We start from the raw sequence: 27,675 nt of genomic DNA on the forward strand, positions 1-27,675 counted from the left end.
AGGAAGTAGCAAGAGTGGCCATTTTTCACTCTCTCAGAATTGAGGTCTTCAAAGAATGGGGAGAGGAGGAGACTAAAACAAAGCAAGGACCTTCTAAAATGGGTTGGCACCTGGTTTTCCCCATCTGTTGAAGAACAAGAAATAAAAATGTCCGAAACTATTAACAAGAACTGGGTTACAAGTAAAGCATCTTTCTAAACTCCTTAGAATTCATTTAAATTTTAATAGCTCAAAGTAAGGATTGAGATTCAGACATTGGTTATACCTACTCCATGTCTGGAGTAACTGAGTAATTGCTATTTCTTGATCAATCAAGAAAGTCCACAACCAAGAAAGCCCAGATGATTATTTCCTCTTAAACCAAATATTGAACTGATCACGTGCCCAAGACCCTTCTCCTTAATTTTTCCTTTAAATGCATGTTTGGAACTTCTAGAGCAGACCAGGCCTTTTGTCTTTGTCTGCCCCCTCTCCTTGCTTTGTATATGACAATAAAGTGACACTTTCCTTCACTGCACCCATCCCTACACTTTGGTTCATGGTGTTTAAGAGGGCAAACTTGGTTTGAGTTCAGTAACAATGTTTGCCTAACTAATTTTTCATACTGATTTAGTGTTTTTCATCTTTAGATCGGTTTGCAATTAATCTTTGCAACCTACCAAAAGGGTTGATAACTTTATTTCCATTTTGTAAATATGAAGTATGAGATATAGAGGAATTAATACACTTTTTTCTGGCCACAGTTAAAAAGAACTACAACATGAATTAGAAACTCTTGGCTCCCAACACCACTTTTAATCCATTAGTACTAGATTATTGCCATTTTCTTATAAAATAATCCCCTTCATAATATTACATATTTCATCATTTATATGAAAATTATGTAATACAAATTTATTTCTAAGAATAAATATGGATCTGATGTTAATTACTCTCTTTAGAATCTTATTGTTTTCTAAAATGTTGATTGGGTAAGTGTAGTTCTTTCTTTGTGATTCCGTTTAAGTCTGTGTCATTTTCTTTACTTGTAAATATTGGAAGTTATTTTCATCCTCAGACATGTAAGTTATAAATGATTATATAATGAAACTGTGAGTTTCCATGAAATATAACCCTTATAAAACACAGAGAATTATTTTGATTTTGAAAAGTTGTTTGTATATATGTGTGCACTGTTTTTTAAATATCACAAATTTTGAGTGCACGAAGATTTATTTACATTAGTCCACAGGAAGTATATATTTTCTTGTGACAGCATGCTACTGGTTGTAACATTTGAAGGCTAACCCAGTGGATTTTTGAACACACGCTGTCTTGGCAAATGCGCAGGAATCATAATCCAACTTGAACGCCCCACCTTTGTTCCTCTGTAGATTTAACCATGTCAGTTAGTGATAACGACAATGCCCATTGTCTATATAATGCTGAAATTACTAAAGGACAAGGATGGATATGGATGCACTACTGAATTACCTCTCCTTTCATCAGTCCTAAATTTACTCAGAAGCAGTAGACCAGAGGAAGGTAGGTGCTATGATTTCAATGTTTGTTCCTTCAAAACTCACGTGTAAACATAATTGTTGTAATAATGATGTTGATAAGTGGGGCCTTTAAGATATGGTTAGGCTATGAAAGCTAAATCCTCATGAATCGATTAATGGCATTTTCAAAGAAGAGAGTTTCTTCTAAATTATAAATTTGGCCCCTTTTTGCCCCTCTCTCCCTCTTTGCCCTTCCATCATGGGATTACGTGGCAAGAGAGCCCTCACCAGATGCTGGCCCTTTTTCTTGGACTTCTCAACCTCTGGTACCATAAGCCAGTAAGTTTTTATTTATTATAAATTACTGATTCTGTGGTATATTGTTATAGAAGCACAAAATCAACTAAGAATGTAGGATTCCAATTCTCTTCTTGTCCTATATTTTTTAAAAGGAAACCGAAGTTTCTTTATGATGTTCTTTTGCTTTTAGTAAGTTATGGAAATGTAAGATGTTCTTTCTTATTGTAAATATACCATTTGAAATTATATACAATTTTTACATTAAAATGTGTTAATGCTCTCTTTGTGATTATTTTCAATAGTGTTAGTGTAATGCAATCTTCAAAAAGTTCATGAGAAATGTGAATTATAAAAAAAAAAATCTATACTTGGGACCAGCAGTTGGTATAATGGCTATGTCACTGGATTCCCATGTCGTCGACCATGGTTCAAGTCTTGAACCCAGTGGCTTAACTCATGCTGGGTATGTGTGCATGCATGGCCAAAATCTCAAGAGGAGAATGGAGGAGAAGGGATTGTGGCATGGCCATCCTCCCTGGGGGGGTGATTTTTCTCTTTCTGTCTCTCTCTGTCTTTCTGGTGAGTGCATGTACCCTATAGCAAAAAGCTCTCCAAAAAAGAAAAAAAAAATCTATACAAGAATTTCAATACTTTTCATGCCAAAATAACATTTTACTTTAATTCCTTTTTCCACACTTTTTGAAGTTCCCCTTATATCAGGATTATCTATGTGGTTTACTGTGATATTGATAATCGACATGTAATAGTGAGAAATTAAGGGGGGACACCATTAGGAGTGAAATAGAGAAAAGGTATAGAAAATCTCTAATTTGGGAAAATATAATAAGTGAGAACCATTTAAATGACAAAGTGTAATTTAAGGCTAATAATGGATTTATCAACCAAGTTTGTCCTTAGATTCTTATGAAATAATATAGTTTAGCCAAATGTAAGGAAAACATTGAATTCATAAGTTATTTCCATTTATCCCTTCAATCATTCTTTCCATATCATAGTGACTTATAAGTTTAAACTTACTGACAAAGGATGAGTATTAGACACATAGTTATTCAGTTTTACAATTTCTTCCCCACTAATAGTTAAAAACAATATTATGGCAACCAAATTGAAAGGTGAAGAAGTCATTACTTCTTACTGCATTTTAAAACTCCCAGAATATAGTTCATATCAGAGATGAACATCTACTATCTTTTACTTTGATCTATCATAAACTAATTATGAAATTATAGTAAATTAGAAAGGATGCAAAGACACAATAGGCATGAGGTCAGGCCAAAGAAAATTTTAAAATAAAGCAATACAGTAAAACAACATGCTCAATATATACATATCTATGGAATACATATATATAGGTACTTCTTTAAGAAGTTCCAAGTAGGACCTACTTTCTCATAGTACTTGATCTCGTAGTCCAGAATGGCTCCATTGGAAAAGGCTGGTGCTTGCCAGGAGAGGGCAATGCTATTTTGGGATGCCCAGTCTTTCCTTACCATACCTATCAGTGAAGGTGCTGAAAGGAAAGAGAATAACTAAGAATTAATTGGCAGGAATCTTTTTCAGTAATCTGTTCTTTAGTAATTTCTCTTCAAAGAACAGGATTCTTGTTGAAGAGAACATCAATTGTTGATGTGAGATTAGTAAAATAGCCTTGGGGTTTATTCAATCTAAATAAGGTATTAAATGTATTTAGAAACACTATTAGGAAACATAGGAAAAAGAGCTATTCTAAGAATAAGGGCCAAATCCATCATCTTTTTTCTTATTAGAAGGTATTTTTCTTTAAACTGTCTTGAACTTGAGATATAACATGAAATATAATACACTTGGCTTCTGTATTTTATAGATCTGAGTCTGCTACAGAAAAACAAATTATGCAATTACAGCATCAATTATAGGCTCTCCTTTTTCCTCAAGACATCTTAGGACTTTATGAGATTTTGTATCATAAATTTCATAGTTAGAATAATTTGATGCTTATCAATGTGAAGATTCTTCTTTTTGTTCAGTTTCTGAGACATGTGAATAAAATTGAAACATTTAACTTCAGAAGTTTATTTTCAGAATCTTCTAATTTTCTTAAATAACATTATTGTACAATAATGTTAAGTTTTTCTAGTCTTTTTTTTTTTTTGTCTTAATGCAGTCATGTTCACAAGAGAGAGAGAAGAAAAGTGAGAAAGCACATCCCAGGGGAATGGCCACCCTGCAATCCTTTCTCTTCATTCTCTGCTCAAGATTTTGGGCACACATGCACACACACCTGTAGTGGTTTCCAAGCTGCAAGGTCTGGGACTTAAACTGTACAGTCAGCCATATAGGATCCAGCCACCTTAACCTCCATGTCACTGGCTGGCTCCATTTTAATTTTTTTTCCCCATGTTGAACTTTTAATAGTTAATGAGAATGTATCTAGCAGAGATTTTATTTGTACCTTTTATAAAACACTTTTCATTTTCATGTAGTTTAATTTTTTAAAACAGCAATGCTTGAAATGGAAGTTAAACTTCACTCATATATTGGGGGACCAGCAGTTAGCGTAATGGCTATGTTGCTGGACTCCCACGTAGTCGACCGTGGTTCGCATCCCGGACCCGGTGGCTTAAAACTCACGCTGGGCGTGTGTGCGTGTGTGCCCAAGATCCTGAGAGGAGAATGGAGGAGAAGGGATTGCGGCGTGGCTATCCCCCCTGGGGGGTGATTTCTCGCTTTCTGTCTCTCTGTCTCTCTCTGTCTGGCGAGCGCACGCGCCCTATGGCAGAAACCTCTCCAAAAAAAGAAAAAAAAAACCTTCACTCATATAAAGGGAAATCCAAGTAAAATTACACTGAAATACAATTTCTCACTTACCAGATTGGAAAGAAATCCAGAAATCAGAGAACACACTACATTGGCTAGGTTGTGGGGGAAAGCACTTTTAACACATTTTTGGTGAGAATACCAAATGGCACAACTCTTATTAAGGGAAACTCAACAATTTAAGGAAAATTAGGAAATCATTTATGCTTTGGGTGTTTGGAATATATCCCAGAGATACACTGCACAAACACAAAATGACATATTTACAAGACTACTCAGTAGAATTTATGTCTAAAGATTGGAATCATCTAAATGTAAAAAGGAATAATGGCAATCTATAAATACCGCAATGGATATATTTTAGAAAAAATTTTTTAAGTAAAACAAGTAAGGGGAAGAAAAAATGCATAAAAATATTCTAAGGATAAATCTATGAGTAAGGGGGATTATAGGGACCAGCAGATGGCATACCAGTTACATCACTGGGCTCCCATCGCAGTTCAAGTCCTGGACCCGGCAGTTTAAAACTCATGCCAGGCACAAGTATGCATGCTGAAAATCCTGTGAGGAGAATGGAGAAGGAATTGTGGTGTGGCCATAGTCCCCAAGGGGTGATTTCTTGCTTTCTGCCTCTCTGCCTCTCTGCCTCTCCAGCTAGCACATGCCCCCCTATAGAGAATAAATTAAAAAAAAAAAAAAGAAGAATAAGAAAAAAAGAGGAAGAGTTATAATGATTACTCTTAGGGAAGGGAAGCAATAGAACAGACATTACAGAGTTGGAAGCCAGGTGTTTCTGAATATACCTGGCCTTGAAGGTTTACTTTGGAACCTTCATAAATATTTTCAATAATTAAAAACTAAAGTTATCAATTAAAAACCAGTTCTGAAAAATTAAAAGAATAATGATACAAATAACCCTGTATACTGATTTGGAGGCACAGTCTACAAGAGCTATTTAAGTGACTTTAAGACACAGTGATTTAACACATGGTCCAATAAAATACACTTTAAGGTATTAAAGAGAAAAAATTTATTGCTACTGTAATTCTAAAATTTTTGTGTAGATTGAGGTGGAAGACAAATGAGTAATTATGTTGGTGTTATTAATTTCTTTTTGGCTTTTGAGTTTTTTTTCATTTTAAATGTATTTATTTTGCATTCATTGACTGTATATCATTGCAGCATACAAATGAATTTCCGCATCCAGAATACACTGTATATTAACTCAATCAAAGATATTACCATACACGTTCTCTTCAACAAATAATTTTCCATTTCTTGTTTCTTATATATTTTATTCCTTTTTTTCCCCCTTTGATTTCCTCTCTCTCATGCACTGCTATTTCCCACCCTCTTTCCACACTGTCTCTGGTATCTACAGTCACTTTCTATGTTTTTACTTTTCCACATTTTATTGATTCACAAAAGATCTTAATTAAGCCAAATATTTTCAATAGTAAGTGCAGTTGATATAAACATATGTATGAATGAATATCTGATTTTATGCATAAACCTTAGTAGCAGAATGAACATACTATAAAGTAGCACCTAGCTGAGGTTATATAGCTTACAGGGGTCATTAAGTAGGTATGTTTTTAAATTTTTTGTTTGTTTGCTTTTTATGTTTTTTTAATTTTTTATCTTCAAGAAAAGCAGTTTTAGTTTTAATAAATCAAAATTTAAAAATGTTGAGAAAAATTTGCTTAAGACTTAAAACCAGGAAAAAGGATAGGATTCTGTTAAAACAGTAGGTAAGTACCAAAGACTCAGAAAGCAGATATGGACAAAGCTAAAATCTAGTAACAAGTGCACTCTAATTTATTGCCTTGTGAAAGAAAGAAATTACCAATGTCAGAATAATCAAGGTAAATGAAAAGTTAGAAATTTTGTTATGGATTCATGACATTTTCCCAATTCACTTCCAGAAATCTACACAAATTTACTGATTGCATCTGAGAATAGGATTTTAAAAACTGACCCTCTGTGATACTGTAAATTTCCAAGAAAAGCTCAGGTATTAAAAGTGTGATATTTTTGGACCAATAGATGGTGTGGTGGTTAAGGTGATGAATTCAGGGCTAACTCCACAATCTGAGTCCGGATTCTGCTGCTTGAAAAACACTCAGGGCACATCTGTGTGTGTGTGTGTGTGTGTGTGTGTGTGTGTGTGTGTGTCTGTGTGAGTGCCCCAAATCCTGAGAGAATGGAGAAAGGATTGTGGCAAGGCCATCCCTCTAGGGGAAGATTTCTTGCTTTCCCTCTCTCTCTTTCTGTCCTGCCAATGCACACACCCCCTGGCAAAAATCTAAAAAAATTAAGGAGCTACGGACTTTAGAAACTTACTTAAAACTTTCTGGATGTTCAATGAAAGCATTATGGTTGGACTGAAATATTTTCTCAGAAAGGAGGGATAGTGGCCAGATAGTGGTGCCGTGGTAACAGTGTTCTGAAATGTTAACCCCACATGGGAAGGTTGCAATCCACATCCTAACTCCTTTTTGCTCATCAGGAATTTGCATATCTCTTTGATCCAGGCTGGCTGGGGCTGCAGTGGCTTGTGTTGTGAGAACTCTGGTGAGAGTGCCTCTCTCTCTTTATCTCTTTCTGTCTCTTTCTCTGATGAGAGGAATAAATTCATTTCTTTTTAAAAAAGTGAGAGAGCCAACAGGTGGTATGGTGTACCCCACATTGCCACCTCCTCAGTTGGAGTTCTGGATTCGTTGACTTGAAAAACACATGCCAGACACGTGTGTGAGTGCCCAAAGTCCTAATGGAGGAGAAAGGATATCAGCATCGCTATTTCCCTGGGGAGTGATTTCTCATTTTCCCTCTTCCTTCGTCTCTGTCAGGTGAGAGTATACACCTAGTACCAAAAATCTTAAAGATAAATAAATAAAAAGAGATCTACAGAAATTGCTAAAATAAATTTGTCTTATGATCTAAAACAGAAATAGATAATGTGGTAAATAAGAAAAAGTGGCATATAATTCACTATTTAAATAGAGACACATTCACAATTAATGAAGTACCATTAATAAATGTATCCCTGTTAGAAATGACATTAATGTTCTTGAATTGCAATGTAATAATGTATTACATGGTACTTTATGGATAAGTTATAGCTTTAAAATGAGTCATACAAATTAGAAGTTGATTTAAGCATATCAATTCATTATAATTTTTGAAAATGCTCTTAACGTGTATACAATCTAATGGTTAATTAGATGGCTAATTTTTAGTTTAATGTATAGTGTCGTAAGGCAATATGACCAGTGAACTACATTTTACCTCATAATTCTTTTTGAGAAATTTTTTGCTATAAGGTGTGTGTGCTCACTGGAGAGAGAGAGAAAGAGAGACAGAAAGTGAGAATGGCCCCAGGGAAGATGGCCATGCTGCAATCCCTTCTCTTCCATCATCCTCTCAAGATTTTGGGTATGCATGCACACGCACCTGGCATGTTTCAAGTGCCGGATCCTGTACTAGAACCATGGTTGATCATGTGGGAGTCCATCCCTTAACCACTACATCACGTGCTGCTCCCTGCTTCATAATTATTTAGCATTCAAGATCTGCAATATAATCTTTGCAAAATTTACAAGAAATTAAATTATGGCAACAGGAAAATAATAGAATGACTACCGAGTAAAATATTGGTATTATGATTTTTTGCTTTTTTTTTTTTTTGTTAAGTTTTTACTGTAGGGTGCATGTGCATGTCAGAGAGACAGAGAGAAAGAAAGTGAGAAATCATCCCCCAGGGGTGACACACACTCACTCAATGTGATTTTCAAATTGTGGGTCTGGGACTCAAAGCATGTATGGCCATTTGAGAGTCCACCACCTTAGCCACCATGCCACCTGCTAGCCCAGGATTATGTTTCTATTTCCAATTCTCCATTAGTCAAGTAACAATATAAGTATATCACTTAAATCTTATTAGTTCCATCTTGTATTTTTTTTATTGTTATTATTGCCACATGGTGCATGTGTTCACAGGAGATACAGTGACAGAGAGAGAAAGCAGAAAACAGCTTCCAGTGGGGCATAGTCATGCCAGAATCCTGTCTATTTCTCCATCCTGTCAGGACTCTGGTACACACACGCACACACACACACACACACACACACACACACACACACACACACACGGGTCTGACATCTTTTTCTTCCTTCCTTTTCTTTCTCTTTTTCTTTTTTTCTTTCTTCTGTCTCTTTTTCTTTCTTTCTTCTTTTCTCTCTCTTTCTTCTTCCTTTCTTTCCTTCTTTTCTTTCTTCTTTCTCTTTTTTCTTTCTCTCTCTCTTTCTCTTATTTTTCTTTTTTTCTTGTTCTTCTTTCTCTTCTTTCTTTTTCTCTCTTCCTTTCTTTTTTTCTTCTTTCCTTTCTTCTTTCTCTCCCTTTCTTTGTTTCTTCTTTCTTTTCTTTCTTTGTTTCATTTTTTTTAAAGAGAGACTTTTGCTATAGGGTATGTGCACTTGCTGGAGAGAAAGAGAGACAGAAATCTAAAAATCACCCCAGAGGGATGACCATGTTGCATCCCTTCTCCTCTATTCTCCTCTCAGGATTTTGGGCATGCGTGTACACATTTCTCCCCCAATATGTTTCTTAAACTGCCAGGGCCAGGATTGAAACCAGTGTCAGACATATGGAATCTGTCTGCCTTAACCAATAGGAAATGGGGCTGGTACCCTTCCTATACTTCTATACGACAGAAATTGAAATATCAATTCCCTAATTACATAAATATTTCAAAATCTAAGAACAATGCTACATCCTAAACTCTTTTCACTTTTGAACATGCCTTTCCTCTCCATATTTTATGTCCACAGTTGTAAATTACATATCATTTAAAATAATTCTGTTTATTTTTAGCAATATTCCTAAATCTTATTTCTTATTTTGATATAGTCTTAATAAATATCATTATAATGGCTAATATGTTCAATTATATTGATACTTTATCAAGTCATTCCTCTAGTGTTGCTTGTGGAAGTTTCCAATATTGTCCAGTACGAATTCTCATATATATTCACAATTTTTTTGTTTCATTAAATTGTTTTATTGAGAAAATTGCTATAGAAGAATGGAAAATAATTATAGGTTCTGGAGGCGGTGTGGGAAGAAGGTGGGAGATGGGGGAATAGTAAGAGGAAAGGAATCAAGTAGAAAAATAGCAAGACAAGAAACTTAAGGGATACAAAGCCAGACAATTGTCTGCTGATGATAACGTGTATATCTTCAGCTTGATTGTTGTTGATACTAATGTTGAGTAAAGTTATTTTACAAGCCGTAGTGATGTACAGTGACTGAATGTATAAAATAAATTAAAATAATAGAAAAAATTTAAAAGAAACTTGCGATATATATAATGTGGAATTTCTGAGCCATGTTATATATTAGTGTATTATTTTGAAAAGAGCTATATCAATATATGTTAAACACACATTTTACACACTTAATGAATTCAAGCAGAGGAAGTGGGAAATAATTCATTAGTCAATACGTACTCCCAAATGCTTCATTTTCTCTTTTAAAACAGCCAACACTATAATAATTTCAGTAGGTAATGGGGTTTTATATATGAAACCTCAAACATTTGTTTTAAATACATTTAATGCATTTGTTTTCTTAATATCTCAGTTTTACATAACATGTAAATGTGACATATTGTAACAGTTTGGTAGTATCAATTAATATAAAGCAGAAAATATAGCACGTATCTATATACATATAGATACAGACATAGATATATTAGGTTTTTGGAAAAGTCATGATGCATTTTGGAACAGAAAAACACTTCATGACTCTTCCAACAACTCTCTCTCTATGAATATATTTTGCCCCACATGAGAAAAACTGATTCAGAGAAACAGAAAAACAGCTATTAATTTTTACCTCTAATTCTAAAAAGTCAGAGAAAAATTCAAAGGGAAATGATATTTTCTGCAGTTTTCAGGTCACAGATTGATTGAACAACTTGAAGACTCAGGGAATAATTCCCGAGAAACAGTATAGTTAAGTGAAATTGTATTTCTTTCTTTCTTTCTTTTTTTTAAGAGGTTTTTGCTATAGGGCATGTACACTTGCCAGAAAGACAGAGGGACACAGAGAGATAGAAAGCAGAAATCACCCCCCCAGGGGGGATGGCAATGCTGCAATCCCTTCTCCTCCATTCTCCTCTCAAGATCTTGGGCACGCACACACACGCGCCTGGTGTGGTTTAAGTCACTAGGTCCGGGACTCGAACCGAGGTCGCCTAACGTGGGAGTCCAGGAATATAGCCATTACGCTAACTGCTGGTCCCATGAAATTTTATTTCAAACTGTGCAAAATGATTGTTGAATAGATGAACACATTCTTGAAAATGGTTTTAAAACAAACCTTTTTGATTATAATTAATTCTTCTTTTGAATCTCAAAGAGTTTACCCAGAAACTATGCTGTAAAAATAGAGGAAAAAATTATATGAAGGAATTTGTTACTTTAAAAGATCTTGTTCAAATTATTAATATTTTTGGAGAGGTTTTTGCTATAGGGCACGCGTGCTCTCCAGAAAGACAGAGAGAGATAGAGAGATAGGAAGCGAGAAATCACCCCCCAGGGAGATGGCCATGCTGCAATCCCTTCTCCATTCTCCTCTCAGGATCTTGGGCATGCACGCACACACACCCAACATGAGTTTAAGTCATCGGGCCCAGGACTAGAACAGTGGTCAATTACATGGGAGTCCAGCGACATAGCCATTACTCCAGCTGCTGGTTCCAATCTTGTTCAAATTAGACAAGCATTATTTCTCACTCTTAAATGGAGATACTGTAAATAAATAATCAATTATTCTAGTTAATTTTTTCCAATGAAGATTTGATCAATTTTTATTAAATATTTACTATATACTATATATTATTTCAATGAGATGAAAATTGTCTTCATTTTAAAGAACAAGAAGTTGAAGCTCAGAAGAGTTAAGCAACTGCTTAATGATGTGATGTGACTTGCATCATTAACTCAAAATGTCATTTTGCTATATTTCTTTTTAAGCTTAATTCCTTTTTTTTTTAAGAGAGATTTTTGCTATAAGGTATGTGTGCTTGCCAGGGAGAGACAGAGAGACAGAAAGCAAAAAATCAACCCCCAGGGGTATGGCCATAACACAATTCCTTCTATTCCATTATCCTCTTGGGATTTGGGGCATTTATGTGCATGTGCCCAGCATCAGTTTCAAACCACTGGGTCCAGGACTCAAATTGTGTTTGATTATGTGGGAGTACAGTAACATAACAATTTTGCCTTCCGCTGGTCCTCATTTTAAGCTTAATTCTAATAGAATATTTTAGTATGCAGAAGATTAAAGTGTTCTTTCCTTTCTTTTTCCCTTCCCTTTCTTCTTTTCTTCCCCATGTCTCCTTCAGAAAAGATTTCATGTGTATATGTGTATGTGGTTTAAAGGAGTACCATCAACAACACTGTGTAATATAAAGAATAATGTTTTTTAATAGAGATGTTTTTACTATAAGTTGTGTGCGCTTGCCAGAGGGACAGAGAAAACAGAGACAGAAAGTGAGAAATCAGTCCCTAGAGGGGATGGCCATGCTGCAATTCCTTCTCTTCCTGTCTCCTCTCAAGATCTTGGGCATGCACAAACACATGCCTAGTGTGAGTTTAAGTCCCCGAGTCTGGGACATGAACCACGGTCAACTATGTAGGAGTCAAACAACATAATCATTATGCCATCTGCTGGTCCCAAGAATAATTTTATAAGAAGAAATAAATAACACAGACCAAAAAGTAACATTAAGAATAGAATTATAAGTCTGCATGATACTTGCCCTTTTATCTGTTAACAAATTAATGGGTATAATTGCAAAGCAAGAATAGGTAATGTTTGTGTTACCTGTGCATGCTAAGAAAAGCCACAACAGTCAATACCACAATTTTAATTGTAAAATTCTGTAGATATGATACATGTTTATCATATAAATTGCCATTTTTTAGGAACCTGAGAGCACTTCCTTCCTTTTCTTTCTCTTTTTCTTTTTTTCTTTCTTCTGTCTCTTTTTCTTTCTTTCTTCTTTTCTCTCTCTTTCTTCTTCCTTTCTTTCCTTCTTTTCTTTCTTCTTTCTCTTTTTTCTTTCTCTCTCTCTTTCTCTTATTTTTCTTTTTTTCTTGTTCTTCTTTCTCTTCTTTCTTTTTCTCTCTTCCTTTCTTTTTTTCTTCTTTCCTTTCTTCTTTCTCTCCCTTTCTTTGTTTCTTCTTTCTTTTCTTTCTTTGTTTCATTTTTTTTAAAGAGAGACTTTTGCTATAGGGTATGTGCACTTGCTGGAGAGAAAGAGAGACAGAAATCTAAAAATCACCCCAGAGGGATGACCATGTTGCATCCCTTCTCCTCTATTCTCCTCTCAGGATTTTGGGCATGCATGTACACATTTCTACCCCAATATGTTTCTTAAACTGCCAGGGCCAGGATTGAAACCAGTGTCAGACATATGGAATCTGTCTGCCTTAACCAATAGGAAATGGGGCTGGTACCCTTCCTATACTTCTATACGACAGAAATTGAAATATCAATTCCCTAATTACATAAATATTTCAAAATCTAAGAACAATGCTACATCCTAAACTCTTTTCACTTTTGAACATGCCTTTCCTCTCCATATTTTATGTCCACAGTTGTAAATTACATATCATTTAAAATAATTCTGTTTATTTTTAGCAATATTCCTAAATCTTATTTCTTATTTTGATATAGTCTTAATAAATATCATTATAATGGCTAATATGTTCAATTATATTGATACTTTATCAAGTCATTCCTCTAGTGTTGCTTGTGGAAGTTTCCAATATTGTCCAGTACGAATTCTCATATATATTCACAATTTTTTTGTTTCATTAAATTGTTTTATTGAGAAAATTGCTATAGAAGAATGGAAAATAATTATAGGTTCTGGAGGCGGTGTGGGAAGAAGGTGGGAGATGGGGGAATAGTAAGAGGAAAGGAATCAAGTAGAAAAATAGCAAGACAAGAAACTTAAGGGATACAAAGCCAGACAATTGTCTGCTGATGATAACGTGTATATCTTCAGCTTGATTGTTGTTGATACTAATGTTGAGTAAAGTTATTTTACAAGCCGTAGTGATGTACAGTGACTGAATGTATAAAATAAATTAAAATAATAGAAAAAATTTAAAAGAAACTTGCGATATATATAATGTGGAATTTCTGAGCCATGTTATATATTAGTGTATTATTTTGAAAAGAGCTATATCAATATATGTTAAACACACATTTTACACACTTAATGAATTCAAGCAGAGGAAGTGGGAAATAATTCATTAGTCAATACGTACTCCCAAATGCTTCATTTTCTCTTTTAAAACAGCCAACACTATAATAATTTCAGTAGGTAATGGGGTTTTATATATGAAACCTCAAACATTTGTTTTAAATACATTTAATGCATTTGTTTTCTTAATATCTCAGTTTTACATAACATGTAAATGTGACATATTGTAACAGTTTGGTAGTATCAATTAATATAAAGCAGAAAATATAGCACGTATCTATATACATATAGATACAGACATAGATATATTAGGTTTTTGGAAAAGTCATGATGCATTTTGGAACAGAAAAACACTTCATGACTCTTCCAACAACTCTCTCTCTATGAATATATTTTGCCCCACATGAGAAAAACTGATTCAGAGAAACAGAAAAACAGCTATTAATTTTTACCTCTAATTCTAAAAAGTCAGAGAAAAATTCAAAGGGAAATGATATTTTCTGCAGTTTTCAGGTCACAGATTGATTGAACAACTTGAAGACTCAGGGAATAATTCCCGAGAAACAGTATAGTTAAGTGAAATTGTATTTCTTTCTTTCTTTCTTTTTTTTAAGAGGTTTTTGCTATAGGGCATGTACACTTGCCAGAAAGACAGAGGGACACAGAGAGAGAGAAAGCAGAAATCACCCCCCCAGGGGGGATGGCAATGCTGCAATCCCTTCTCCTCCATTCTCCTCTCAAGATCTTGGGCACGCACACACACGCGCCTGGTGTGGTTTAAGTCACTAGGTCCGGGACTCGAACCGAGGTCGCCTAACGTGGGAGTCCAGGAATATAGCCATTACGCTAACTGCTGGTCCCATGAAATTTTATTTCAAACTGTGCAAAATGATTGTTGAATAGATGAACACATTCTTGAAAATGGTTTTAAAACAAACCTTTTTGATTATAATTAATTCTTCTTTTGAATCTCAAAGAGTTTACCCAGAAACTATGCTGTAAAAATAGAGGAAAAAATTATATGAAGGAATTTGTTACTTTAAAAGATCTTGTTCAAATTATTAATATTTTTGGAGAGGTTTTTGCTATAGGGCACGCGTGCTCTCCAGAAAGACAGAGAGAGATAGAGAGATAGGAAGCGAGAAATCACCCCCCAGGGAGATGGCCATGCTGCAATCCCTTCTCCATTCTCCTCTCAGGATCTTGGGCATGCACGCACACACACCCAACATGAGTTTAAGTCATCGGGCCCAGGACTAGAACAGTGGTCAATTACATGGGAGTCCAGCGACATAGCCATTACTCCAGCTGCTGGTTCCAATCTTGTTCAAATTAGACAAGCATTATTTCTCACTCTTAAATGGAGATACTGTAAATAAATAATCAATTATTCTAGTTAATTTTTTCCAATGAAGATTTGATCAATTTTTATTAAATATTTACTATATACTATATATTATTTCAATGAGATGAAAATTGTCTTCATTTTAAAGAACAAGAAGTTGAAGCTCAGAAGAGTTAAGCAACTGCTTAATGATGTGATGTGACTTGCATCATTAACTCAAAATGTCATTTTGCTATATTTCTTTTTAAGCTTAATTCCTTTTTTTTTTAAGAGAGATTTTTGCTATAAGGTATGTGTGCTTGCCAGGGAGAGACAGAGAGACAGAAAGCAAAAAATCAACCCCCAGGGGTATGGCCATAACACAATTCCTTCTATTCCATTATCCTCTTGGGATTTGGGGCATTTATGTGCATGTGCCCAGCATCAGTTTCAAACCACTGGGTCCAGGACTCAAATTGTGTTTGATTATGTGGGAGTACAGTAACATAACAATTTTGCCTTCCGCTGGTCCTCATTTTAAGCTTAATTCTAATAGAATATTTTAGTATGCAGAAGATTAAAGTGTTCTTTCCTTTCTTTTTCCCTTCCCTTTCTTCTTTTCTTCCCCATGTCTCCTTCAGAAAAGATTTCATGTGTATATGTGTATGTGGTTTAAAGGAGTACCATCAACAACACTGTGTAATATAAAGAATAATGTTTTTTAATAGAGATGTTTTTACTATAAGTTGTGTGCGCTTGCCAGAGGGACAGAGAAAACAGAGACAGAAAGTGAGAAATCAGTCCCTAGAGGGGATGGCCCTGCTGCAATTCCTTCTCTTCCTGTCTCCTCTCAAGATCTTGGGCATGCACAAACACATGCCTAGTGTGAGTTTAAGTCCCCGAGTCTGGGACATGAACCACGGTCAACTATGTAGGAGTCAAACAACATAATCATTATGCCATCTGCTGGTCCCAAGAATAATTTTATAAGAAGAAATAAATAACACAGACCAAAAAGTAACATTAAGAATAGAATTATAAGTCTGCATGATACTTGCCCTTTTATCTGTTAACAAATTAATGGGTATAATTGCAAAGCAAGAATAGGTAATGTTTGTGTTACCTGTGCATGCTAAGAAAAGCCACAACAGTCAATACCACAATTTTAATTGTAAAATTCTGTAGATATGATACATGTTTATCATATAAATTGCCATTTTTTAGGAACCTGAGAGCATGCTTTCAAATATTTTTGATCTATATCTTATTTTGGAAATATTTATCAAATGTTTTGTGTTTTAGGTAACATCATATGTCCTTTTTTTTAGCTGCATCTTTTCTTTGTAATCAATTTGATTTATAATGGGTATTGTTAAATACTTTTCCATGTAACTGAAACCTGGTTATGAGTTTAAAATATACTTGTGAGACTTCGTGTAGTACTTTATGTTTGTCCTCATTCTTTCTCTTTTCTATATCTGAGAATAATACCATAGTATATTAAATCTCGGAATTGCGGTAAATTGAATAATGTCCCCCAAACATAGCGTTGTAATACCCAGAACCTGCGAATGTTCCTTTATGACCGAGAGACTTTGCCATTAGAATTAAGTTTCAGATTGAGATGGGGAGAGGCCTGTGGGTTATCCAAGTGTGCTCAATGCCATCACCCCGTCCTCATGAGAGAGAGGCAAAGATCTGTCTCCAGAAGAGAGAGAGCCATGGGAAAAGGTGAGCAGCCAAAGTAGCTTGAAGAAGGAAGGAAGGAATTCTCCCCTGGCACCCCTAGAAGGAATCAACCCGCCAATACCTTTATTATAGCCCAGTAAGGACTCATTTTAAGTTTCTGATAAGAGTCTAAGTTGTGGTAGATTGTTACAGTAGCAATACAAAACATATAACATTTCAACTGAAAAACTTCTTTATTATTATTGTTATTATTTTTATTGCCAGAGGACATATCTGTGTGCCAAAGAGAGAAAGAGGGAGAGGGAGAAGGCAGCCCCCATCCCAATGGGGTTCCTTCATGCTGCAATCCTTTCTCTTCCATTTCTTCATCCCGTTAAGATTTGGGGCACCTACATAGACTTGCCCGGGGTGTTTTTCAAGCTGCTGGGGCTGAGATTTGAACTCCGTTCAGCCTTGTGAGATCTGGCTCCCTAACCAGCAGGCTACAGGGCTGGACCTGATAAACCCAGTAGGAACAATTTTGGGAATATTTGTGCGTTTAGTTAGGAAGAGTGGGTAAGTTATAAGAAATACTTTCTCAAGCAGTGATAAAAATCTGTTTAATAAATTATTTAATGTATTTATTACTTCTTTGAAAATATACAATGTGTTTCCTTAAAATATTATTACTTTAAAACATTAGGTACTCTGGACCTACTGATTTTTCTTATTTAACCTATAATTTGCCTGGTTTCTCTCTTCTCTGCCTTTCTTATCAGAAAAGTAAGATATTTTCTTCGTCCCTGTTAAGTCACCTCAAATTACAGATGATGTAGGGTTAAGTTTTTTTCAGTTTCTTTTTCTCAGAATTAGTGGTGTCCTGAGTTTTTGTTCATTTGTGCATCTGGTATAAATTTAGACAGAATCTCACTGTGTTGTGATTCTGGGACTACAAGCACACACCACCACACTCAGCTTTCTAATTGTGTAAAGAAAGCCTTCACTTTTGAATCTTTCTCAAGGGAATATTAAACCAAGTAATACAAAACTTTCTCATCCTACTTTGTCCTGTCACGCCCATTTTGATGGATGGTAGTTTGACAAGACAGCAGTGAAAAATGTGTGAAAATATTTGCACAGAAACTCCTCACTACCTGTGGAAGCCACAGTGAAAACTCACTTTATTAATGATGAGCCAAAAAGACACAGCACAGTCAGCACTTAATCATATAGCGTAAAACCCGAACTGTTATCTTTAAAGTTCTTTTCAGCATAATATGGGCATTTTGAACTTCTCTTTTATTGGTCTTCTGACTGGCTGATTTAATATACTCATTGTTAGGCCTGTCTTCAGAATGCTGTTTTCCGCAATTTATACCATCCATGTCTACTGAATATTATTTAGTTTCAGAGGTGTTTGAAAAACTGTTACGTGACAGGTGCTATAAAACACATTTTCTTTGAAATATAAAGGAAAAAATGTATCCTCAGCTTAGACCAGTCTGAGATCCTGCTGACCTTATTATTATCTGTCAAGTCTTGGTAAAAGTAATATATGTTGCATAAGTACTTTATAGGAATTTTACGTAGGCCATTACCCCAAGACTCAAAACTTTGTCCTAACCATGGAAGAAAATCACAAATTTGGTCCTCTCTATTTTATTTTATTTTTTTATTACAGGGTGTGTGCACTTGCCAAAGGGACAGAGAGACAGAAAGCAAGAAATCGCCCCCTTGGGGGGACAACCATGCCACAATCCCTTCTCCATTCTCCTCTTGGGATCTTGGGCATGCACACACCCATCTAGTGTGAGTTTTAAACTGCTGGATCTGGGAGTCAAACTGCCATGGACTACGTGGGAGTCCAGGCCTCTTCTATCTTAAATTTAAACACATTTCTAATTTCTAATATCCCGTTATATAAAAATAAGTATCACTGGTAAAACATAATATTATTTGAACTATGCAATTGTAAAAATTACATGTAAAAAATACATACAAAATTTCAAAAGTTTAAATATCCTAGTTTTATTTGAATATGATTTGTAACTTCTAGACTCTCAGATGATTCTTTATCAAATTGTCTTCATCATATTCTGGATATAAAGGAATGAAAGAGCTAATTTAGATGCTATCAAAATCCAGGAAAATTGTCTATAAATAATCAGGAAATTCATTTATAAGTAAACGACTAAATTATCTTAGCTAATATTGTATAAAAGGACAAGCTATGTGATGATGTCTACAGAAATACAAGTTTTTAAAACATTTTAGTATAGGGACCAGCAGGTGGCATGGTAGTTAAAGTGCTAGACTCCCACAGGGCTGACCAGATTGGAGTCCTGGATTCAACAGCTTGAAAATCACACCAGGCACCTCTGTGTGCATGCCCCAAATCCCAAGAGGATTGCTACATGGCCATCCCCGTGAGGGAGGGGGGTGATTTTTCACATTCTCTCTGGCAAGTGCATGTGCCCAATGGTAAATAAATAAATAAATAAATAAACAAACAAACAACAACAACAACAAAAACACCACAATGAGATTAGTAGTATGAATATGTAAACTTTTACACAGAAATTTTATTGTTGCTTCTTTAAAAAGTATACACATGGGGGGAGCCAGCAGGTGGTGTAGTGGTTGAGGTGCTGGACTCCCACATGATTGACTGCAGTTAGATTCCTGGACAGAGGTTTGAATCTCAAGCTGAAAGTGTATGCATGAGTGCCAAAATCCTGAGTGGAGAAGAAACTGTGGCATGGTCATGCCATTGGAGGATGATTTCTCACTTTCTGTCTGTCTCTGTCTCCCAGGAGAGTGTATGCACCCATAGCAAAAATCTGTCTCTCAAAAAAAAAATACAGTATGTAAACATAAGAGACACATATAAAGTGGAATTTTTAAGTTTAAACAGTAAAAGTAATGGGGCCAGCCGGCGGCAAGACTATTAGGTAGGCTGGATCCCACATGGCTGACTATGCAGTTAGAGTTTTCAACCTGGCAGTTTAGGAATATGCTGAACCTGTGTGTGTTTGTGAGTGCAAAGTCACAAGGTGAGAGAAAAGTGGAGGAGGAGGGGTTGTGGCATGACCACCCCTCCCCATGGGAGTGCTTTCTCACTTTCCTTGTCTCTTTCTCTGTCTCTTTCCAGCAAGCATATGAGCTCTCTCACAAGTTAAAATAACTGATGTATATATACATAAGTAGGAAAATAAGTGTACTATGTGTGTATAAAATGTGTAAAGTGACAAAAACAAGTTATCAAAGAATATTTATGCCAACATTCCATTTTTTGTAAGTAAAAAAAATCCCTTAAATTGTATGTGTAGTTGGTTGTACTTAAATAGATACAAGTGGATTAGCAGCAAACTGTTCACAGCAATTTACACGCTTGTCTGCTTTAAACTAGATGTAATGGGCCAGATGGTGATAGTGGTAAAGGCAGCTGGCTCTCACATGGTCCACAACATGGTTCAAGCAAGTTTCAGACTCAGTAGCTTGAAGGTCACTCTGGGCACATGTGTGCCCATGCCCAAAACCCTGAGAGGAGAAGGGATTGTGGTGTGACCAGCCCTCCTGGGGGAATGATTTCTCACTTTACCTCTCTCTCTCTCTTTCTCTCTCTCTCTTGTCTCTCTCCAGTGAGTGCACATGCCTTAGAGCAAACAAACCAAAAAAATAGAAGAAAAAGAAAACCAAAAACCACCACCAACAAAAGCAATTAGATGTAACAAAAGGAAAACAAATCTTCTAATTGTTTAATAAGTACTGATTTTTCAATTATATTAACAAATAAGTATCTATAATTTTGAAAGTATTTGAAAATTGCAAAGAACCTAAGTAAATCTAATCATAGCTCCTGATATTCTGAATATTGTTTCTAAGATATCATTCAAAATATTAATATTTTTCAAAAAGGGAAGCCTAAATGCAGATACACATCTAAGCTATAACCATGAAGTAATTAATACATGGCTTATGGAAGGGACATTCATTTTTAGCCTTGCCCTGTATTTCATAAACCAAAAATTTATATTATGGTACAAAACTGCAGTGAGGGCTAGCCAAAAGGCCACTGAGTTCAAAAGTATCTTAAACCAAGAAGTTGTAAGAAAATTAGGCTGATAAATGTTATAGATTTGCTTACTGGATATTTCAAGAGAGAGAGAAAAAAAGCTTTTCTTGTTGGACCCTGAACATGCATAAACAGAGAAGAAAATTTCAGTCATACTTTGGAGCTGTGAGCTACCTATGAATAACCATGGGTATTTCAGGAGAGACTTCACATTTAAACAGTTCCACTCATAAAGTGAAATAAAACAGCCGCAATTACCTTTTTTTCTGTTCAGATAGAAGTAGATTAGCTTAAGCCTTCTTTGATCACTTAGAATGGAATTGATTTTGATGTCTGAACTCCAAGAACACTTACTGTTTTTTCTTTGACATCTAGCAACTGATCAAGTTTATCTAAAGCTCTTGCTATTATTCCTCCTTACAGAATATACAAAAATATATCGTACTGTACTTTTCAACTCCATGCTCTTTTTTTTTTAACATATATCAAATCATCTATTATACATATAATAATATGGGCAGTTATTCTCATTTTAAAGAGGAAGAAATTGGGTCAGACTGAAAACAACTACTTACCAATAGTTACAAAACAAGTAAGACGCCAGACTCTTACCCTTTACAAACTTCCCTAGCAATCATGGTACATTTACAGCTCTGAGCCTCCCCTAAAACATAGTACGTATGCAATGCCGCACAAATACATCAGGTAGCTTTCATTTGAATGTCTCTTTGATTAAAAAATGTTCAAAATTTCTTTTGGGGGCTTATCAATAATTCTGCCCTCTGCAATTTTGTTCTATAAATTCTCTGACACTGTCCAATTGATTAATACTATGTCTGTATGTGAATATCATTTTATAGAAGTAAAATTAATGGAAGAAAAGAATTATAACATTTAATAATAATAAATAACAATGTGATAGAAGAAGAAAATTCATTTCAAAGTGATGGGTTACAACATGTATTTTTGTTGAAAATATAAAACACATTATGCAGTATTTCAACTGTATAATGTTAAAATCCGGAGATGACCCCATGACCTAGTAGTTGAGGGAGTCAGATCCCATGTGGCTGACCGTGGTTCAGGTGCCAACCCTAGTGACTTGAAAAACATATTGGCAGTGTGTGCATACTTGCTGAAAATCCCAATTTGATGGGAGAAACGAAGAGAAAGGATTGCAGTGTAACCATGACACATTGGGAGGTTCTTCCTCCATTTTCTCTCTCTGGTGAGCACACATGCCCTCTGGCAATTAAAAAGAAAAGATCTATCCTGGGTTAGATTTTTAAATTTTCAATATTTTACATCATATAACAGTTTAACTAAAAAAAACAAATTTTTGTAAAAGGTTTTTGCCATTGAGTGCATGCACTCCTCCAAAAGAGACAGACAGAGACAGTAAGAGGGAAAATGAGAAACCATCACCTGGGGGATTGGTCCTACTACAATCCGGTCTCCATTTTTCTCTTGAGCACTTGGCATTATTTCCAAGACCTTGGGTCTGGGACTTAAACCATGGTTGGTCATGTGGGATTCTAACACCTTAACCAGTAGGCCACCTACTGGCCTCATTTACAAACTATACTGACTGAAAAGCCAAAGCAAAAATATTCTGAATTACTTAATTATTGTTTAAAAGTGTCCCCAAATCAATTTCATGTTCATTAATTCTACATTCATACTTCACAGGCCATACTTCCTCTAAGTGAACTGCGCCTTCGCTTTATCTACACATAGTTTAACACTCCTGGATCAGTAAAATCCTGTTGGGTTGTTGGAAAAATCATGATACATATTTGCACAGAAAAACAACCCCCACCAAAAAAGTCATGACTTTTCTTACAACCCAATAGGTGATACAATGCTGCTGGAATTGAGATATTTTGTAGGCTCTAACAGTTTACTCTGAGATGTGTTTTCCATATAATATAGGTATAAAATATTTTAAAAAGCTGTGTATTCATCTCTATTACATTCTGGGAGTAAAAGCTACATAAATTCATGTGCATGTGTGTGTGTGTGTGTGTGCATGTATGTGTGTCTATATATATACATAATTATTTCTCTCTCTATATATATATATATATGTATACATACACACGCACACTTTTTTCTCTCTCCAGAAGGTACAGAAAGTAGGAAAGTAGTACTCATACTTCTGACACCTGAGGGAATGCTTAATGATCCTATCACATGAATTCAGAAAGATGCAAGTATTACTACCGATTAACCATAAATGGGATTGCAAAACTGCTTTTATTCTCTCATTAAAATAACAATGTAATGCAATAGTGGATTGATTGGCATTGCATCTGGTTCAAGCTGAGAGGAATGGTCTTGATTCTTTCTTGACAGAGGCAGACATTGTGTGGGACAAGTAGTCAGGTGTTCTGCTGCTGCTTTGAGACAATCAGGGCTTCCTGAGGATATGGGGGATTTTGTTCTCGGCATTAATCAAATAGAAGAGTAAATCACTGACATGCAGTAGCACCTGGCTGAGCCTGTACTTTCCTTTCATTTTCTCTAGTTAGAAATTGTTGTTTACAAATCACTGTCTGCACGTGGGGAAGTTTGTGTTTTCACATATTGGCTGCTAGTTCATAATTTCTACTTCCTTCTCGTATTAGCTTCAAAGGCACTCAGTGTGTATGCTATTGTTGTGACTAGTTTCTTAATGAGCCTAATGGCATTGTTCCATATTTATTGCAGAAGTTACTAGGATTACAAAAAATTTTTAAACAAAAATGTTCTAATTATTCATAATGAATAATATTTCAAATATTTACATTTTTATAATTTTTAATGTAACATGCTGTGCTAAATCTTTTTCTCCAAACTTTGATTTCCAAGGAAAAACACACAGATAAATTTCAGTTGAATATTTTTTAGTCTATATGTTTTTAAGGTGGGTTTATGCAGCCAAGGATTATTTGTTTTCTTAGAACTAACACAATAAAGGGGTCAGCAGGTGCAGGTGGTATAGAGGTGGAGGGCACTGGACTCCCTCATGGGTGACTTCAATTTGAGTCCTGGATCTGAGGGCTTGCTTTTTCACTCTCTCCCTCCCCCTCTCTGGTCAAATTAAAATAAGTAAATTAATAAATACTGTTAAATAAAATAATTCTTTTTTTTTTTTTTTGGAGAGGTTTTTGCTATAGGGCGCGTGCGCTCGCCAGACAGACAGAGAGATACAGAGAGACAGAAAACAAGAAATCACCCCCCAGGGGGGATGGCCACGCCGCAATCCCTTCTCCTCCATTCTCCTCTCAGGATCTTGGGCACGCACACACTCACACCCAGCGTGAATTTTAAGCCACCAGGTCCAGGATGTGAACCGCAGTCAACTACGTGGGAGTACAGCGCCATAGCCATTACACTAACTGCTAGTTCCCAATAAAGTAATTCTTTAAAAAAGGAATTAACATAATAAATTATTCATATAGATTTGTGAAAAATATAAAGAATGTGATATTACTTTTGAAAACTAAACATAATTCAGGATCACACAAACTCTAAATTTTTTTTTCTTTTTTTTTTCAGAGGTTTTTACTATAGGGTGCATGCACTAGCCAGAAAGACAGAGACAGACAGAAAGTGAGAAATCATCCCCCAGGGGGGATGGTCAAGCTGCAATCTCTTCTCCTCCATTCTCCTCTCAGGATCTTCGGCATGCACGCACACATGCCCGGCATGAGTTTAAGCCACTGGGTCTAGGACTCGAACTGCAGTTGACTACATGGGAGTTCAGCGACATAGCCATTAAGCTAACTGCTGGTCCGCAAACTCTGAATTTTTAAATTATATTAGGTCAGGTGTAAGGAAGTCATTAGAAAAAGAGGAAACAGAAATGTCAGACTTTTAACCAGCACACACCACCATGACCACATTCTTTTATTTGACTAATGCCTGTGCCTTAAGTTCTTTTTATTTATTTATTTATTTTTTTGGAGAGGTTTTCGTTATCGGGCATGTGCGCTCGCCAGACAGACAGAGAGAGACATAGAGACAGAAAGTGAGAAATCATCCCCCAGGGGGGATGGTCAAGCTGCAATCTCTTCTCCTCCATTCTCCTCTCGGGATCTTGGGCATGCATGCACATGCACCCAGTGTGAGTTTTAAGCCACCAGGTCCGGGATGTGAACTGCGGTCGACTACGTGGGAGTCCAGCGACATAGCCATTATGCTAACTGTTGGTTCCCTGTGCCTTAAGTTTTTGAATATTATGAATATTGCCCTGGATATGTACCACTGTCTTAATAATGATATACTTGTGTCTTTTACTGTAATTCTTGTCATCCCATCTTCTGCTCTGACTTACATGATCAATTTCAATTGGTGGTAAGTTTGGTAAATTTATATATATTTGTCTCTGGTTTGTATCTATATCTTTAGTTGAAGAACTTCACCTGATTTTTAGGGAAACCAAATCTATGCATTAAATAAAATGACCTCAAAAATGGTTCACATTATATGTCCATTAAAAAATGACTTCTGTTTGCTAGACATTTTCTTTCACAGATGTCCACCTGTTGAGTAGTTGCTGAAGCTGAGTTCCAGAAAAATCTGAGAATAATTCACTAAGATCCCTTTCAACGACTGTATTTCCACATTTTGTGTTTCCCACTGCCCTCTACTGTATATGTCTGTCCAGCTTCCTATTCAAGTCATCCAGAACATAATACAGGAAGAGGTTCCCTCCTCAAGCTCCTTTTATCTACCTAAAAGCAAAGCCACCCAAAAGAACTGAACTGTCATAAATCCCCTACAAAAGAGGTTAGCAACCTGATTCACTCCTGTCTCCTGAAAGGAGAAGTCTGCACCCGGATAAGAAATTCTCTAAACAGACATTGTCACAACACTCAATTCTCCTATCTTTCCTCTTAAGGCCCATCTGTCTTTCTTAAAAGTCATTTGTTCTCCCGAAAGGGTTGCCCTCTCTGCCGCTTCCCTTAAGACGGTGTATAAGCCCAAATTCTAACTGCCTCCTTGAGTTACATTTTTCTGTGAACTCAAATATACATGAATAAAAAAATCTGCCTTTTCTCTTTCTAACCTGCTCTCTTGTCAATTTGTCAGTTTAGTTCTTCAGATCCCAAATCACGGAATTACGAAGTCAGAAGTTTTCTTCCTTAGCAGTTATAATGCAACAGGCAAAGTTTCAATGCTAGCAGCATAATTATAAATGGCTTTGTTGACTCAGAGTTCCCATGAGAGAGACTAGCTATAATGTGGTGTGTATATATAATATATACATATATATATATAATTACACATATCAATGTGCTTTTCTATATAATGAATAAAAGAAGCTTAGATTAAACAATATTTGAAGAGATTAGAAGGAACTTGGTTGGATAAGCACAGAGAGAGCAAAGATCTAAAGAGAGTGGGTCTTTGAAAGAAACCCGAGTCTACATTTCATTTCTTTTTTACAGTTCAACCTTTTGTGATTTTTCCCTGCTGAGGTACAGAGTATGTTCTTTTATTACAGATTCTTTTAGAATGTCTTCTGTGGAAAGAGTGCACTTAGATAGCTATAACTAGAATGATTAGGATATAGGTAATAAACATTCTAATATCGGCCTTTTGGAAGAAGGTCTATGGCTTCAGATCTATCAGTTAGGAAAAATAGCTCAAATAGGACTTTTCAAGTGCTTTTATCAAATGGCCACATAAAATAAAACATTCAGATAAGACTCTTGAATACAATTTTTTAATAAACCCTCTTGGCTTCTTATTTGTACTGGCGTCCACATCAAGAGATGTTACTTCTTTGGTTTATAGGAAGTATTGTGAGATTTTGAGAGGACAGAGCAGCACACTGGCAGCTGGGGCCAGCTCTCGTCAGCTCGCCAGAAATGCCCATGCCCACCTTCTCCCTATTCCGTGCTCAGTAACTTAATTCAGTAGCTTCATAGGGGCATTTATACGTTCAAATTGATAAACACTGCAAGTCATGTCTTTAAGAAATTATTTTGTTATTGGCCTGGAGAGACAATTTGTAAATGCGTACAAGAAAAATCAATCTTATAATTCAGTATTAACTAAATATGTTGCAGTTTTTAACTTTGTGTTCAAGATGTTGATAGATGTGCCCTGAAGAGGGTAGTTTTTCTTTATGTTAAATGTGAGGAATGGTGAGCTAGATAAAGTAATGTAAATATATGAAAAAAAGGGATATAGTATGAAATTCTTTCATATGATCTAAGATGAAAAAAATTACTAGAAACATATTTATATTTTTTCAGGATATTGGAATACTACTTTGGGAAAAAAAAAATGTTTGCCTAACCTTTAAAGGTTTCTGTTGACCCAGACTCAAGAGTCTGTATCAATCATATTATTTCACTTAAAAATGTTATTTTATTCAAAGCATTTAAAATAATACCTTACACATTGCAAGCACTCGAAATAGCTGGTTATTATTGCAGTGGACAAGGGACAACATTGAATAAACATTGCCATAAGAAAAGTGGGACCAGGGAACCAGCAGTTAGTGTAATGGCTATGTCGCTGGACTCCCATGTAGTCAACTGTGGTTCGCATCCCGGACCCAGTGACTTAAAACTCACGCCGGGCGCGTGTGCATATGTGCCCGCCCAAGATCCCTAGAGGAGAACGGAGGAGAAGGGATTGTGGCTTGACCATCCCCCCTGGGGGGTGATTTCTCGCTTTCTGTCTCTATGTCTCTGTCTGGCGAGCGCATGCGCTCTATAGCAAAAACCTCTC

At 35.8% G+C, this 27,675-nt stretch overlaps 1 protein-coding gene across 1 annotated transcript in view; it reads right to left on the reverse strand.

The window, feature by feature from the left end:
• EPHA6 (EPH receptor A6) overlaps positions 1 to 27,675 on the reverse strand; it is a 983,118-nt gene that overhangs the window by 386,206 nt on the left and 569,237 nt on the right. The window contains exon 6 of the mRNA XM_027769481.1: positions 3,188 to 3,312. Coding sequence (XP_027625282.1) covers positions 3,188 to 3,312 — 125 coding nt within the window. The remainder of the gene's footprint in view (positions 1 to 3,187; positions 3,313 to 27,675) is intronic.

This window comes from Tupaia chinensis, unplaced genomic scaffold (assembly GCF_000334495.1).
Source record: "Tupaia chinensis unplaced genomic scaffold, TupChi_1.0 Scaffold149851_1, whole genome shotgun sequence".
NCBI lineage: Eukaryota > Metazoa > Chordata > Mammalia > Scandentia > Tupaiidae > Tupaia > Tupaia belangeri.